The sequence below is a fragment of the Bombus flavifrons genome, chromosome 15, assembly GCF_040668555.2.
Source record: "Bombus flavifrons isolate JBK064 chromosome 15, iyBomFlav1_principal, whole genome shotgun sequence".
Classification (NCBI taxonomy): domain Eukaryota; kingdom Metazoa; phylum Arthropoda; class Insecta; order Hymenoptera; family Apidae; genus Bombus; species Bombus flavifrons.
The window spans coordinates 3,852,726-3,871,291 of NC_138456.1; the positions used below are offsets into that span (position 1 = coordinate 3,852,726).

General features: G+C 35.4%; 1 protein-coding gene across 2 annotated transcripts in view; it reads right to left on the reverse strand.

The window, feature by feature from the left end:
* HGTX (HGTX homeodomain transcription factor) overlaps positions 1 to 18,076 on the reverse strand; it is a 46,745-nt gene extending 28,669 nt beyond the window's left edge. Inside the window, exons 1-2 of one of the 2 annotated variants that reach the window (XM_069128718.1) lie at positions 17,010 to 18,076; positions 3,869 to 3,979 (exon numbers count right to left, since the gene is read on the reverse strand). In XM_069128718.1, coding sequence (XP_068984819.1) covers positions 3,869 to 3,979; positions 17,010 to 17,748 — 850 coding nt within the window. In that variant the 5' untranslated portion in view covers positions 17,749 to 18,076. Of the gene's footprint in view, positions 1 to 1,653; positions 2,999 to 3,868; positions 4,767 to 17,009 lie in introns of those variants that run through there. The other variant, XR_011175243.1, reaches the window with a different exon arrangement.
* Positions 18,077 to 18,566: the final 490 nt, after the last annotated feature.

The window sequence follows — 18,566 nt, forward strand, 5'->3', positions numbered from 1 at the left end:
CCGTGGCGGACCACGGTATACCCTCTTATATTCGTCCCACAGTGACATCCGTGGCCGACACGACACGCTGGAACAACACGCGGCCCCGTTTCCACGTCCACGCCCATCCACGCGTTCCTGCGTACTTACATGCCCGGTATCCTCTCTGTCTCGTCGCCCTTCTTGCTACACACACCCCCTTTAGCATCTAGTTTCGCTGGATTAAGTACCATACACACGGCGAGACTTGTTTCGTATTGCTTATGGAGGGACGATTAGGTCTTTGGATACAGTGGCGTGCAAAAAATTTCTGGCTAAATATATTTCTTTCGCTTTGCATTGGAAATTTGATAAAAGGATTTTTACCCTTATCTGCCATAGACGTGGAAACTTACGCAACTACCACAGGAGATCACACAGAATGATAAGGTTTATTGCATTATCTATTCATTATTATAGTGCGGAATACAAATCAAGTTCGAGTGTTTTTGCTTTGTACATTAATAACGAAGAGATCAGAACCTGAGTACGCGATAGCAAACGTATTGAAAATCTCTTCTCTGTAATTATTTGCTCTCATGGAGAATATGAAGAATGAAAAAGAATAAAAAAAAGGAGCGGTCTCGCGGAAGTTCCGTGGTGGTTAAGAATTAGAGTATGACGAGCAAGAGAAAACAGTATAACACATGAACATTGTAGTGTTGCTGTATGATATTATTTAACGTTCTTTATAATACCGATTCGGCGTACGAGGTGTAACAGAACGCACAGAAGTCACATCGGGAGCTGATCGTACACCTAAAAACAACGAGAAAGATTCGTATAAACTTGTGTTCTATCTGTCTTCGTTTATGAGATATAACGAATTTCCTGTTTTGATTTTATCTAATTAACTTTACGAAAGATGTTCAAATCGATCACCTTGCGTTTCAAGACAAGTCTGTAGACGTTTTATCGTGAAGTCAGTCTGAATAGAGTTCCTGGTGTTTCCCGAATTTGTTAGAAACCTTCTCCTGTAACGTCTCCTGTACGTAGTATTATAAATTCGTTCCATCTCATAGACGAAGACAAATAGAGCATATGTTTATACGAACATTTTTTTATTGTTTTTAGGTGTACAATCCAATCCCACATATTCTTTTACACTCTGTATACAGTGAAAAGTACACCTGACCAGGAATTTTTGCACGCTGTTGAGTAGGTAAAGATAATATTTGGACAAACTATTGCGAATATCTTGAACAGATTTTCATAAACGAGAGTTGTGTATATTGATAAAAACAATAGTTAACTCTTCGATAGTATTCAATCTCATTTTATATTATCCATTCCTCCTGATAGAGATTAGTAACAATTAAATTAAAAATTCCAAAATTAAACGATCTGACCTTAAATTCTTACGATCTCTAATAACACAATGATACCAATTAAAAACTAATAATGGTTAACGTAAATAAAAAAAGCAGTAATTCAAGATGAATACGAATTGGTCTTGAAGACACCTTTGGGTAAGTGACATTCCCTAGGGTAAGTCCCTATTCACATTCCAAAAATTCATTACGTAGATTTCCTATTAGCTATCTATTTGATATAAATATACAATTTAAACCTTGCAAATATGTATATTTCTCGTTTCCATATAGTTTATCTGTCTGTACCTATGTCACAGTGCATGATGGCCATGTGCTAACTCTGAGATGGTGTGTAGGGTGCTTTAACTTTCGCTCGGTCTTCTTCTGCTCGTAGAACGGTTTCATCCCCTCGAAACAGAGGCGGGTTTTTGGTTTGGGTGGTGTGCGTGGCTGGCACATGTGCCACCGGCGGGGCTTGATGTATGCTCTCGAAAGGGGATGCTCTTTCCACCGACGTCACGTGTTCTTTCACTTTGTGTTTCTGATTTTTCCGCTCTTTTTTTTCTCTGCGGCTGCCCTTAATCGCTTTCACAAATCGCCTGCGGCCTCCGGCTGCCTGAGAATCTGCCCTCCAGTTGGACTTTTCGCGAGTGAAGCGATTTTTGGAGGGTGAAGGTGAAGATGCGAGCAGATGATGATGGGCATTTAAAGGAAATTCCGAGATTTTCCTATCCTTTTCATTTCTATTTACGCGGCGGACGTAGTATAATTTCAATCTACTGTAAACTATCATAATATGATAGTTTAAGTTAGGTTGGAGATACATCTGTTTTTAAATCAGGATGTTCAGGGAAAGTTCGAGGAATTTGGTATCTTTTCTCTTTTTAGCGATGAGAGGAACGTTAAATATCGATTGGTACTGTCGAGTCTGCACAAATGATCACACTTTATTACAAACTATTTTTTTATACGCAAACGAAACGTCGCACGATACAAAATTAATGCTAATATGATAATTATCTAGATTGTTCTAGCTTCGGAGAACGTTCTGTGCTTTTAGTTTAAAAGAAAATATACAGTCGCCAAAGAAGTTTACGTGCTAGTGAATTGCTATAGCGTACAGTAGAGGTGTGAATATATGAGGATGCCTGACTCTTCTACTAACCATATTGATTAATTTTCTGAAGAATCTTCGAACAGCATAACAGTGTCAATGGCAATCCTCTTATGTCTCAAGGTCGTAACATTCAACGAACGCGTAATATCTGAACAGTCATGGTCACTGGCGGTCGATATTAATTTCTATCATCGATATTTTCCAAAAACTGTATTTTCCAAAAGGGTTTTGTATTATAATTACGACATTCTTATCGTAATTACAAATACCATACAAAAATCTACCGTATCGTACATATGTATTGAATTAAAGACTTAACAAAAATAGGGGAAAAAAGGGAAAACGAGATGGTTGAAGTGAAAAAGATTGGATTCAAAACATTGATCGGTGAGGGTGCTGGAGATATTTCTCTGCCCACGGGATATTTCGTTTCGGCCGATATTAGTACAGATTTGACAGCTGCTCGTGTTTGCTTTTGCGGCGAGGAAATCGGTTGACCAAAGTGAAGAAACACGTGTCGCCGGGCCACGCTAAATACCGCTTCACAGATCTAAGAAAACAAGTTTTTTATTCGTAGACAGGAGAAAAAATTGAAGACGAACGAATTGACGAAGGCTTGGAATTTAGCTCCAACAGTTTTTTCCCCCGAAGCAAATATTGGAACTTAAGTAGAATTAAGATGATCTACACATTTACTTTATTAGGCTATATTTTACGTTAGATCAGTTTCTATATATATTTAGTGTTATGTATAGTGTTTTGTTCGTTACACGCCACAATAAGGATGAATTAACGAAGAGTAAGAAAGAGTAATTAAAATTTTAGAATATCCGAAAAATTCCAGAAAAGCCACGCCTCTTTTAAAATTATTATATAATTTAATTTTAAAATTGTAATAAATGTTTTTTTAGTGAAATTAAATGACGATGTGTCTCATTCGTTAAATAAGAGATATTAATGACTGAAATTAAAAATATTACAAGATTTCAGAAAGATACATCTTTTCTGTTAACTCATTTCAAAAATAACATCGCACATTTTAATCGAACGGAAAAAATACTAACAATTAAAATCTTCTAATTTCATATTTTCTTAGATATCTGTTAAAAAAGTTTCAGAAAAGGAGTACCTATGTTTCCTTGTATTTACAGTTTCGAAATACTTAAAAGAAGTGTCTTAGTGTTCAATGATAGGCGAAAGAGAATATTCCAACAAACTCAAGAAAGAAGTCTGTTTTCACGGAATTACGTTTTTTCTGCGCATGTTTTACAACATAATGCAAACATAAAACTCTCCACGTTACGACATTCTGTTTGTTATCCTATTTGCGAAACATCGCGAACAATCTCTGTTCTAATACATTGAAACGAAGAGTATATTTGGTAGTAGGCGAAATATATATCTTGGAAAGGAAACTCACGTGTGTGTAGTCTTGCTCGCCATCCCAGGGGATCACTGACTAATCCCTGAAGACCTGGCCAATAGACAGCAGGATGCCGTGGCTCCGTTCTTTGTTGGAATTGCCCGATACCTGCATTCAAAGCAAACACGCCATGAACATACGCGTATACATAGATAGTATCCTCTCTTTAGTTTGCCCGCTGTATTTTCCGCGTTTCATTCTTCTTTATCTTTGTCGTCTATCTTGAGATTCTCAAATGTTTGTAAAATTCTTAATATTTAGAGAAATGTAAAATTGTGAATTCTTCTGTGTTGAATGTATGGTTTCATTTAATATCTGATGTATAAATATACAGAGTATATATGTATATAAAGAAAGGATAATACAATAGAACGATAATATCAAGTGTTAATGAATAAATCGAGAAGATCTTCTGGATTATGGACTTTTCTCGAGATATTCCCTTTTACCGATTATCGCAATTTTACAATTAACGAATCATACCATATATGCCTTTAAATTACCAAACATAAATTATATTGCATCGCAATAATACACCGAGATATAAAAGGGTTGAATGGAAAAATTGCATTTCCGGAGGGACGCTCTTTTCCGATTTAATATTTTCCAAAGCACAAAGAAATATCGAATAAAATGGAAAAGCGAAACATCAAAGAATATTTTTAAACCAATTATTTGAATACGATTAAAATCGCGTTATAATTCTCCTTCCATACATAATCATATGAGAAATAATAAAAAATAATACCTGTAGCGGCACATGAGTCAATGGAAGATTTGAATCGGGAGAGACTCATATTATTGTGCCTTGGAATACCAACGTTGTTTTGATTTGCTAAGTTCAAAGGTAAACAAACTCCGGACGAAATATTATCGCCGTTATTTGTAATCGTCAACCGGAGTTACATTCGAACCTTTTATAATAACACCGGTCGATATAAATAGACGAACGTGCTCTCTAGGATAGTCATTATAACGAGTCATTATAGCGAGTCATACAGTCGACTAGCGAGCATAGAGTTGGACAGTAGCATTGAGCGAGCGACGATTACGACCGGTATACACTATTTCTGTATTTGTACTTAAAGTGATTTTAATATAATCGATTATTACAATTTTATCACTCGTCTTCTTAATAAACCAACCAACACGTATAATAAACCAAAGTTTTAAATGATATTAAAAAAAAAAAAAAAAAATGAAATGAAATAAGATGAAACGAAGTCTAAACAACAGTTATAAACAGATAAACAAAATTGGAAAGATACAAGTAAAATACACGAATGTGTAATTTCCTAATATACGGCGTTATAGAAGCTCAATTAATCCACTTTTACAAAATAAATTCAATTTCGTGAAATCATTTTTGTTGGTCAATTTCAAGTGCAATAAATAAAATAAATAATTTTAATAAACCAACCAACACGTTTAATAATAACTGCCTCATACCTTTCTGCTTATAACGTCTTTAACATTTTCTTAAAATTTAATAAGTTGGCAAATATCTTTGCACGATAGCGTGTAATCTCGTAACAGAATTCTAATAACGATTATTTTATGGAAAATGTAACAAGATGTAGTTTAGGATACCGTGGTGATTTATGTAGCCGAATGGCGTGACAATATGACAGCAAGAAATTCCAACAGGAAAGTGATGTTATTTGTATCCCCTTCGCAGTTCCCTATATCTTTCAAAGAGATCGCGCCAACGTCGGAGAACCGCAACGCGACGTGTGTGGCCACGAACAATCCAATCACAAGAGAGGTTTCTACTCTCGCAAAAACTGTTTAACCCCTTCAAACCTATCGTCGAAATTACAGTTACTTTGCATCGTATTAGACGGAGGATCGTCTATAAAAATTCACGTTTATACGCATTTTTAAGTTCGCATTGTGAAATTAAAATTTATAGGGTGTTCGTTTGATTACTTCGCGTCTAAATAATCGAATCTCGAAAAAAATACGTTCTCGGCAGAAATGTTGAATGCAAAAGTTTTGCCGTTTCGAGAAGAAAATAAGTCTACTATCCTATTTATTTTTCTCCTTTTTTTTGGGGGGGGGGGGCGTCCCTAAAGATATTTGAAAAGTCAACTTTCGTCTTTCAAGTGGGAATCATACTTTTCCTTCGCGGATTTTTATTCTATGTGGAAAAAGAAGAAACTTTTATGCACATGGAACATTCCTCTATCAGACTTCATTTTAAAAAGATATTTTAATAAAATACATACTGATTTTGGTTTCGCTATTCTCCAAGCAGATGATAGGAAAATCAAGCGATACGAATGGAAGTTCTTCAATTTTTCTAGACATTATTAGCCGATAAGGGAAAATCAATAAAAATTCCACTCTTTTATGTTACTTTTTTATTACGCAAGGAATCACAGTAGTTTCACACGATCTTCTCAAGATAGCAATCGTAATTACCATACAAATCGTAATTTGAAATTATCTTATATTTAAAAATTCGATTGTAAAATTTAATTTCAATTTAATAGAATTCTAAAACAATTGGATTGTAAATATTAACAAATTTTATTACAATCATCTTTTCATTTTATACTTTCATATCTTCAACCAAATCTTCGAATACTCGAATTTCCAAATTTTTGTCAATTCATAATTCGTATAAAATTCTAAATATTTTGGTTTCCGATCGTTTAAATCTTTAAATCTCTACAACCTTCTGAATCACCGATCCTTCGAATAGAAAATATATTACCAAAAAATCCATCTTAGATTCTAAAACATCTCGAAAGCTCCTTAATTTTCCTGCACGGTAACCTGACACGGAACGTGTTAACCAAAGCAATTACAACCGGAAGACCAACGACCGTAATCACGCTTTCACAAATTACTCTGAACCCTTTTCCTTCGCTCTTAACCTAACCACCTAACGCTCGCTTTATATCAGGTTTATAAAATCCCAGTTGGTAATATTGTTGCATTGGTCAGTCGTTAATCGTGGCTGGTACAATTCGAAGAAAAATCGTACGGTTCTTTCTTTTTCTTTCCTTTACAAAATCTCTTTAGCCGTCTACCAATAAAACGTTATTTCCGTTTTTAGTGTTCTAGCGGTTCTCGGTTCAAGAAACCGGCGCTGGAAACGCAACGCGTTCGAGATACGATCGTTACCCCTTTTGTCCGTTACGTTCCGATCAAATAAAATTTATTGAATCGTAAAAACCAGGGCGATGCTGCATGCTCATCAACAAAAATATTCGGCATCGGTGTCGTAACTGCTCGTCGAATCGCTGGACTCACTGATTTTGATTGAACCTCCAACAGAGATTTTTACGGGGCGTGCGTGGTCTTGGAGTTTTTCAGGGAAAATCGGTTTAGGGAATGTCGAAATGATTTTAGAAGAAAGTGACCAAGTGAGCGGACTAGCGATCGTGGCTTAGAAAAGAATGTTTCATTAATAATTAATTTTAGAGAATAATACTGTGTTGGCTATTAAGAGTATCAAACTCGTGGTGCAACATTGTATTTATTGGAGCATTTATATAGATGCTGATTAAATTGGATCCACGTACATTGGTGGCCATAAGCTCGTGTTAGCACATCCCGCGATATTCAGTAGAAATTGAACGCTCGTCGCTGTTTTCACTTTTTAATTATTTTATCGTAAATCCTATGCTTCGTTCGCATTATACGTATCTTATGACGTAAAGTAGTAACTGTAGCTAATTTGGAACAGTATCCAATATGGATGTGTGGAACGTTGCAGTATCTCGGCAAGTAATTAACAAAATCAATCGCCAACTGTGTAAGATGGTTCGTTAAAAGCAAAGGACGAGCACATTCACGTTTGAGCTCCACTTGGAAATCTGTTGGTGAATGCAGTCGATCGTTGTGTTTGAAAGTCTATAAAAGTTCTATAGAGGCGAGTTAAAATAGTGAAAGTTTTTAGCGAAGACGAGTTAAAGAATATTACTTTTGCACGATTTATCATTAAACGTGCTTGTCTCTGAGTATTGGAAAAAATGTAATTAAATTTATATGAATGTTAAATTTATTTTCTTCTTAGTATAATTATTATTCTTCTGTCGAAATACGTATGTACCTAATACGGAACACATCGAGTGTACGTAATATGTAACGTGTCAAGGATGCTGCGATGCTAATAATGACGATACAAAATTATATTTATCTTGTTGCGGCAATTGCATAAGATAATAGCGAAGAATAGGTTCAGTTCGCTATCTTCATTAGAAACACGAAGAACGTGCTTCTAAGGTGCGTCATTCAAGCGTTCAATGTGTAGAAGACAAAGAAAATTAATACAATGCAAGCTTAAAGAATGGAAGATATTTGTCCATTTGTTTTCTTTATTTAAATAAATATTCATTTTTCATAGTAAAAGTAAAATTGAATTTAAACTGTTGAACTTTAGCTCATGCGAATATCTGCTTTACTCTAATAGCTGAGATTCGATAATTCTGATCATCTGATTATCCTATATCATACAAAAAGAATACGTACACAATTTTTTCTAATACAAAGTGATCAAATTCAAACATTTGCTCAGTAACATAGAAAAATCAACGATACGATATTAGACAATACTCAAACAAGCAGTAATAACATTTTTTAGGAGAATTCGTGGTTGAACTTATTACAATAGAAAATAGGAAATAGAAAAGGGAAATAATATTCGGCTACGTAAAATTAAAGCGTTGCTTCTGTTTCGAGTGAGACGGAACGGGGGTGAATTATCGCGAAAGCAGATGCAGCCACGCCGGAAGCCAAGAGGTGGCTGAATGAACACACCGACGCGTATCGAACCTGCGCATTTCGTATTGCGCGACATGCATTGCTCGCCCATTTTACTCGGGGGCGGGATACATGTTTATACAGCGTGCTCGATGAAAAGCGTACTCGCGACATTTTCCATTCTCCTGGTAGGGAAAATTGTGGCCCTATGTAGAGGGTTAATGAACGGCCGTTTGCTGTTGAAATAATTTCCTTTGATTAGGAGAAATTGTAATTGTAAGTATCGATGCGTCTCGTGATACCCGAATTTTCTTCACCGGGGACGTATTCACGTTTTCAGAGATGTTTAAAGAGAGGTACAGTTGACACCACCGTACGAAATTGTCGTAGGTGAAAATTGACGAAGCGTTTCTTTGTTCTTGTTTCATTTATTTCGTCGATTTATTCGAAAAACTGTTTGGTATATAGGATGTAAAAAAATAGACGAAACATTAGAAGCGTAAATTACAAGGAAAAATAAACGTAAGCTTTAGCGTGTATCTATAACAGAAGCATGTTAGGAAGCGTCGTAATAAATGAGAGTTAATAAATGATAGCGTTGATATGGATTGCTATACAATTAAAATAGCCACATGCCACAGGGTATTGTTTAGAATGAACCAAAGTGAAATTCTTTAAACTTTTAGGAGCAGCGTTTGGAGAGAATAGTCGCATAATGTGAGTAGCGTAACATCCTTCGATATCTTACAATCAAAGATAATATCAATCGTTATGTCTATACTGCTCAATGATTGAAGAGTCAAATCGTTAAGAATCAGGTGATAAACGCGAGAAAAAGAAGCCGCAACGTTTGGCAGCAAGTTTAAGGAATTTACATCGAGTATTCTCGATTTTGTAGCTATGCCATTTGCAGTAAGACGATCAGATAATACAAGCATACTCCGAAATGTGTCTAGACAGTAGATGGTAGAGAAGAATTCTGAGCGTGTTAGCGTTACAAGAGAATTTTGATACTCCGCGAGTAAGCCCTAGAGATTTAAAACCACGAGATGTAATTGCAGCGAGACGCGAATAGCAAATTTGAGGAAAAAATAATGCCCACGTTCTTAACACGACTCAACGAACGTAGTGGTACACCGTTTATAGCGTAGTTAAAAAATTGAACTACTCTTTTCGTGGCTAAATCTGACTATGTGGCATTTGGCTAAATTTCAGATAAAAGAGACAATTTGTCGTTGCAATAGCGTTCAGGAAACCGATCAACGTAATTTTCTATTAATTAAACTCATTGACGACTATAACGCAATGGTAAATTTTGCGATCTTCTGCGTATAGTACAAATTTCGCACGCAGGAAAAGCCCTAAATTTTTTAATGCAATCTTATCGATGTTAAGTTTCGAAAATTGACGCATCGCGATTTTTTCCACGAAGATGGATGTCCAACTATCGTTTTGTACGAATGTTAACGTACTATTTCATTCTGTCGATTAAACAATTTATTTTTCCAACAAATCCTACTTCTTTTTGTCGAATCAAAAAATTGCAACAAATTTCTTTTTTCTCACGAGCAAAGGGAATATCCAATTATATACAAAGCGTTAATTAAAAGATTATAGATGGGAAATGAGAAGAAATTTTTGTTTTCATCCCTAATATCTATCTTTAGTCTCATGAATTACCAAGAGATGAGATTCTCCGATAGCTTTGAATAGCGTAAACGGACGAACTCGATGGCCCTTAAAACCCGACCTTGTTCGTGGCATCGTCAGCCTAATTCACGAACTCATGAACCCTGGTCACGTGCCCCTCTCGTTCGTAAAATGTGTTTAGTATTTCTATGCCGCTCTTGATGGCCATGCTTTTAAATTTATGGTATTATACTTGGTGTATAGGTGTGTGTGTGTGTGTATGTATGTGTATATATATGTATACGTGTCGCGATATCATTAATAATGGACGTACCGAGCTCGATGAACCCTTCAGTGTTGTGAAACACCCTCGATTCTCACGTTCCCCGATACAACATCGTTAAAATGGCGAAATAAGAGCAACAGGGCGAAGCTTGCCCAGATTCCGCTTAGAATTTTATCTTCCATCTGTTTTCATAATGAAAACCATGTAAAATTGACTGCTATAGAATTACGTAGCAGGATTTTGTGTAATTTAATTTGTCACTGTAAATACAAAAATAAAAGACTTGTAATGGAAAAATAGCTATTATCTTGTAAATTATAATTTATACATAATGGAGTAGTGGGGTGAAAAAATAGCTTGACGCATTTTTCGAAAATCTACAGTAGACCTATCGAGGGAAATAAACTTTTAAATACGACGTTCTGCTTCGAAGAAGATTCAATTTGGATATTTTTCAACACGGAGTTTTGCTTTCGAGAGAATTTGATTTGAAAATTTTGCAGTTAAATCCTGGCTGTATGAAATTGTTAATAGACAACGATTCTAGATTATCCACTACAATAGATACATATTAATTATCAAGATGAAGTTTAATAATATAATATGACATAATAAGATAGCAATATAGCGTAGTAACTAAAAGCTGAATGTAAAAATATAACGTAGCGTAAGAAACTAGGAATAAGAATGCGATAGCCATGAGCCTAAAGTACAAATAAATTATGATTATTATTATCGTTATTATTATTATATTATGAATGCAGAACACTAAATACATATGTACATTCAAATATTCTAATCTGACGTTTATTAATTGATAGTTAGAAATCTTTCTCTCCGTGATTGAAACGTGGCTTTCCAACTTGGCGAAGGATCGGGAGGTCGACTTCAGATCGCAAACTCGCCTAACCGAATCGGATAAACGCGTATACTCGCGCGAACCGAAGTTAGCGTATTTCCGGTTAACCACCTGACGACGGTGGCCAACTTAGCTAGGGATTTTGATCCTGTGTTAACTCACGAACAGGTCAATTGTACTTTACAATAGGAAACGCTGTTATATTGTATATAAACTGGATAGAAGCCAAGAAAATTTTTCTCCAAAATTCTATAATGCAATTTTACCTTCTTATAGCTGCGTCATTTTATCTTATTGGCTACTATTATGTTATCTATAAAAGAAACGAAAATAAAGGAAAATAAGAGAGAAGGTAGGGCAGATCTTAAACAATGTTCACGCGGTCTTTTTAAACTATAGCCGATCCCATTATGGTGAATTATGAGAACGATTGCTGGAGATATTTGAACGTCCGCCACGAGCAAAAGTAGCACAGCAGCCGGATATAAATCGCGAAAGATTCTTTCGGGACCCCACGGTAGCTTTTACGGGTGCCACACCGTGGATTTCTCCTTTTATTGGAAGGAAAACAATTTTATAGTGTCTACAGTGTTGCTCAACCGCGTTACGTGCCCCGGATCGTTCTTACAGAGAGCTCTATCTTAATTCTACGATATACTTACAGTGACGGACAAAAGCAAGTTTAGATGTAAAATGAAAGGTATAAAGGAAACGTACCATAGCATCGCAAAATGGATTTCTATTTAATAAGAGCAATGAATAAATCAGAGAATACATAACTGTTGTCGATATGGTATCCAGTATTCTCAGTATCTAGCAGGCATCTCTTTTACGGAGTTTTTACAGAGATATGTATGTGTATATATATATACACATATGTTAATTTTCGTTTTATAAGGAAATAATAGAATGCACAACATTTTTTGTTTTATATTATTTTGTTGAATTACGTACGATCAATAGAACGATCAATAGAATGCTTCGCATAGAACATTATTTCCTTAGAAAACGCGCGAAGCTTTTGAGTCCACCTAATGCGTAAGAACAGATTTCATTTTGCGAACTTTGAGCGTGTGAATGCGAGAAAGATATAAGTACGTGTGAGTTTAAAAAAATATAGCAAAGCCAAGTCCATTTCCAGGCTGTAAGGCCACAATTAGATAAAATAACGATAAACCTAAATTTCCTCTCCTTGCAAACATCAGTTTCTCTATTTAAATTTACAATTAATTATTGCGTCATTTGAACTTTGTATTTCTTACAACATTTTTCAATCGTCGAATCCTTTGAAACGTAAAATCTTAAAAAAACAAAAAAAAAAAAAAAAATAAAAATAAAATTATCGTGGCAAACTTTTGTTTTTAAGAATATTATAATTTAATTATGTTCAAAGTTAAATTTGACGTTATTGCGGACGATATATTCGCCGGGATTGAATCGATATCGATGCCGGCCACGAAGTGAGAGCTATTGGAGGAATCTTTATGAAGTGTTTACGCCTTAGGAAAGGTTTGAAGGGGACCTGGCCCAGAAACGTGTACCTAATGACATGAAATCGGGTACTTCGGATTCTAGCCAAGCTCTTGTACCACTTACATCGAACAATATGGCTAAATTTACGCTTTTACGTGCTCTTAGAGTACCGTGTTACGTGACTCAAGCACTTTCGTATCTCGTACATCGAATTCACCTTACAAAATTTCCATTTCATTTGAATCGATTTCATTTTAATCTATTTTACTCTGAACTAGTTCAGTGTTCGTCAGTCATCTTTAGATTGTAGGCGACCCATAAAAGTTTGGATTAAGTTTCTCAATTTCACGACTCTTCGTTTTCATTCACATTCTACATTTTACGTGATAAAGATCATCAGTGGCATTTATCGCGTAAAATATGGAGCATAAATCGAAATTTAAGATTTAGGTGGAGATTAAGCGAGTTAACCGAATTTTCAGCTAAATTATGTGATTCTTTAATTTCAAAACACCTCGTTTAAATTCGTACCCTATATTTCACACGATAAAGACAAGATCAAGTAAAGTAATTGAAATTTAATCTAAATTATACGGCTATCATCCGCGAGCTAATAATTTCAATGCGTTGGACCCGTTAATTTATACAATTTGAATCGTAACTGTTTCATTTATCAGTAAGAATTTAATAAGAAATTATATGGAACAGTCCAATTCATCGGACTTTGGAATAATGTGAAAATTTTATAGATGATAGTGTGAGTTGGGAATACTGGAGAAGATTAGCGATCAGAAATTAGTATCCTTCAGATTGGTAAGCTAGTTTGATCATACTTTGGGATAGTAGTATTAATTATCTGTATTGCCGAAGATTTAGTTCGACGAAGCTTGTGAAATTTATTCAACGACTTCGTTTAGATACTCAATTTTTTGATAAGTACCGTTAATTACTATTGAGAAATATAGCGACGGATAATTACGCTGTGACTGTAATTTCTTCAATATTGTTGCATCATTAAGTAGCACTTTACTTTGAATTGGTTATATATCTTTTGTTATTACGTGTATTCTGCAATTTACATAAATTTATATAAATTTATTTATATAAATAAATTTCGATGTATTTAACGAAACAATATCTACATAGAATAAATCGCGTATAAAATATCGTAAATCCATCAAAATTCGATGTTAATGTTCCTTAATCATTTTACAATATCTTCGTATTAGAAGAGTAAAAAAGGAAAATGAAGAGATTCTAAATAACAATTTCATAATATGAATAAAATGTAATCAAACAATTTCAAAAAATAATATATCCATTATTCGTGCTTTATTTTATATTACAACGATAATTATCTCTTCGTGGAGATTCAAATTGATAATTATTTATGTAAATAAAAACAAGAAGAGAAATAAAAGCAAAGATCAGTCAGGATATCGATCGATTTTCCAAAATTACACGAACGTAAACAGACGTGTATATCGATTCATTTATAACTTTCAAATGAATTACTTTTTATTAAAATTATATTCTTCTAGTTTCAATAAGCAGTAGAAATTTCGTTGAATTTACGATGGCGTTCGTCGGCCGTCAGGTGTAACGATTCGCAATCGCCTGGGAAATTATTCGAAATTCACTTTCGTTTCGTCGGCGAAGCGACACGAACGGGTCTCGTAAATAATTGGCGCTTTAATCATTTTAAATGCATGGATAATCCGGGATCAAGTTCAAGATAGAGCTCCAGGACAGATACAGATTATTGCTCGTGCACAGGACAGAGCGGTATTTGCGCAAGACACGTTTAATTTCAACTGAAACAATTTAACGAACAACATCCTTAATACGAATCTTTCACTTTAAATCATAGAATGTACAACAAAATCCTCGTGAATGATGTAAATTTATGAGAATGTACAGGATGAATTATTCGAGTAATTAGAAAATTATGGCACGTTGTTTGATAAATCGGGAAGATTCTATAAAAATAAAAAAATAATTTTTATAGAAAAGTTGAGAGAAATGTCTCGAGAAGATTCGAACCATTCGTATTAAATTACATTGTATGATTAAACGATGAAGAAAAGTTTGTAGGAACAGGAAAATGAGTTAATTGAATAATATCAAAATTATAACACGTTCGTTTGAAAATTGGAGAAATTCGAGAAGTCTCCGTTACAGGAAAGTTCCATAGAAAAGTAACTATCGCAGAAAAATTCTGTAGAAAAATAGCTTCTGCATAAAAATTCTTACGTATTTTCTTTAAAGATAGGAACATTTCGAAAATATCGTAATCTTTCGTGTTACACTGGAAAATATATAAAAGATACTTTTCACGAATAGTACAAAGATTTATGAGAACATACAGAATGAATTACTTGGGTAATTTCAAAATTATATTATGCTGATGCGTTTGTACGTAAAGATAGTGTTATCGTGAAGAAATCACTGTAAATTTTCTTCGTTATAAAGTGATGTTACTTCTTTCAATACTTGGTGTTTCGCATACACAATATTATGTTTTCACGAATTCTTAATTGAATAAACGATAAATGTATTTGTGTTTTTGGTAAAACTGGTCCTAATTGGAATGTGTTATATTTTTATCGTCAAAATGCAAAGAAAATAGTATTTCTACTCGTAACGCAAAAAACATTTCATTAGAAATATCGAGTGTTAAATCTTGTTTGCAAAGAACATTAAACCTTCACTTGTTATAACACGATCTTTTAATACTTCTTGTTCCTTTATTTTTTAAATAAGAATTGAAAATGGGATAAGATGATAGATTATTGATAATATTAGTAATTGCAAACATCGATTGACATTTAAGCCGAATGAAATATCGTATAAATCTTTAATATTACACGGGAACAGAATCATTTTTATTCTTCGATTGTCGACACGATCGATCATACCGCCGGTCAAATTATAAATCTGGTGCCGCTGGCGTTTTTGATTTTATTGAAATTAATTCGCACGATATTAATATCCGCGTTGTATAAAATTGGAATAAAAATCGTGTAAAATGAATCTCGCACGTTCTTCCCATGAAATTCTTTTCAATTATTATTCTAAGTTGGATACTGTTGTTCTCGATTGAATTTTTATCGTTCAATATAATTTGGCAATCATGGTTCGCAAATCATGATTTGCCTTTGGCTTAGACAAATTCTATGAATACGTGTGTATTATAGGTCCCCTAAACATCAAGTACCATAATCTTCTTTCCTGTTTAACACTTTTATATCTGTCACATTCACAGTATCCTGTCTACAATCTTTATCTATCAATTTTTAATCTTTCAAATTCTAACTTTATGTAATCTCCCCACAACAAAACTATTTCTACACCTATATCTTTCGTATTATATTCTATTTCCTGTACTGTACACCCTAAAATCTTCGCCATCATCTAATTATTTTCACAAGTATTCTCACAGTCATATCTCGCATCGATAAATTTAAAAATTTTCAAACCCGAACTTCTATAAACCTCTGAAAATCTAAATAGAATCAAAAACAGGTTGGAAAAAATAAATAAAAATTCTCATCTGACAATATCCTGCGTGCATACATTATACTTCCCTGCGCTATGCACTGGTACAATTAACTAGAGCAATCTTTTCTGAAACTTGTGCGTATCATTAAAATTCCCTCCTCACACCTTTTATAGGTACACTCTCATTTTCATGTCGATCAATTAAGAAATTCCAAACTTCGCAAAACGTTCCCAGAAGCATAATAGCAGCAACAGAAATAAGACTGAAAGATACTGGAAAAGATAAAGAAAAATACTCATCTAACGATATGATGGTGAATCTCGCGTATGTTCTATGCGTCATGTTCCCCTATATTATGTACCTGTGCAATTAATTGGCACAATTCTTTCTAAGATTTCTGTATCTCTTACGTTCTCCCATTCCATAATCATTATCAACCCCAAAATTTTAACTTACAAATCTCTGCACAACGGAGCTATTGCTGAATCTACATCGTCTATATTATATTATACCCTGTATACCCTATACTGCCGCCTCCCTATACTCCCTCCCCCATATCGATGAATTAAAGAATTCCAAACCTCTCGGAACCTTCTCAGAAATTCAATCAAACGAACAAAGATAAGACCGAAATAAAAGTGAATTAAGACTGGGCAAAATAAGGAAAAATACTCACCCGACGATGCGGTGAATCCCGCGTGCATGCCGTACCTCGGCGCGGTCATGTGTTGGGGGTGCGGCGTCGGCTGGAGCGCGGCATGTGTGGCGGACACAGGCGCCTGAGGATGCGTGGCCGCCGGCCGCGACAATATCGTGTCGATGCCATGCGGATTGCTTCCGACGGAGGTGATAGAAGTGGCAGGACTGTGTTTTCCACTTCCAGTGGGTGAAGCCTGCCCTTGAGTGATCGTAGACAATGGAACGCTGATCCTGGGCAAGTGAATCCCGGCAGCTTGTTGTTGCTGTTGATGATGAACCTGCTGTTGTTGTTGTTGCTGTTGTTGCTGCTGGTGCTGCTGATGTTGCTGATGGTGACTTCGTTCAGCCATAGAGTGCAACGCTGCCAATGGCTGACTGGCCAACATGCTTCCACCGGCGGCGCTCAGATTTAAAAATTGGAGAACATGAGGCGCGGCTGCTGCGTGAAAATCGTGCAACCAGGGCGGTCTAGGAGGCGGTGGCGAGTGGCTGGATGCAGGAGGCGGCGAACACGAGCCCAGAGATGAACCCGCAGACGAACTTCTGTCGCCTTCCAAGTGACTGTTCCGTCTGTGAGCGTCGCTCAACGACGACATGTTCTCGCCTGGCTGCGCCTCTGGGCTCGAACGAGACTGCAAGTCCGTGCAAGGCTCCGTGTCCGTGCAGCTCTTACCACTTGTGTTGTTGTTGTTATTGTTGGTCAGAGAACACACCATCTCGCACCACGCATAGTTCGGCAATGAGCGGAAAATTTCGGCCGGGACTGGAAACCGGGGTTTAAACGACAAGATCGTTTGCAGATGATGGGCGGGTCGAGCACTTTGGAGCGCGGTCACTGGTACACACTAAGCATAATCACTCACGATTTGGCGGTGGACTGGTTCCTCACCGATCACTTTGTTGCGCTCCCATAATGTGGTTTATTTGGTTTTTCGAAATATTACCTTCAGGATATTTTAGAATGCGTTTTGTAGGGATATTTCTTTTTAGGAGGAATTATTTTTGATTATTATTATCATTGGTGTTAGCTTTATTTAGCACGTGTGGCTATTTTAAGGTTCTCCAGAGTCCAACGCGAATTTGGAATACTAGATAAATAGATTTGAAAGATTATTTCATCAAAATACCCAAAATTTGGTGGACGATAGTTTTATTTACGTTAATGGATTCCTAACAAAAGGTGAACAAATTGACTTTTCAAGATATTTTCTTATATAAAATATTCCAAAATAATTTTCAAAGACCACTGCGTTTCAATCTAAATTTTTTCTTTTCTCGATGCTCAATACAAGACTCTTCCAATCATTATGTTTCCCAATTTCTTCTTTTTCTCAAGTTCAACGTAAATTCTCTACCACTGTGTTTTTTAACATAAATTTGTTTTCCCTGAAGTCCAAAATAACCTTCTTTTCACCACTATATTCTACAATATGACTTTCTTTTTCCCCAGAGTTCCATATAAATTTTTCGCTATGTTCTCTAATGAAAACTTTTCCCTTTCCTCAATTCCAAAATGACCTTTTTTCCTACTACA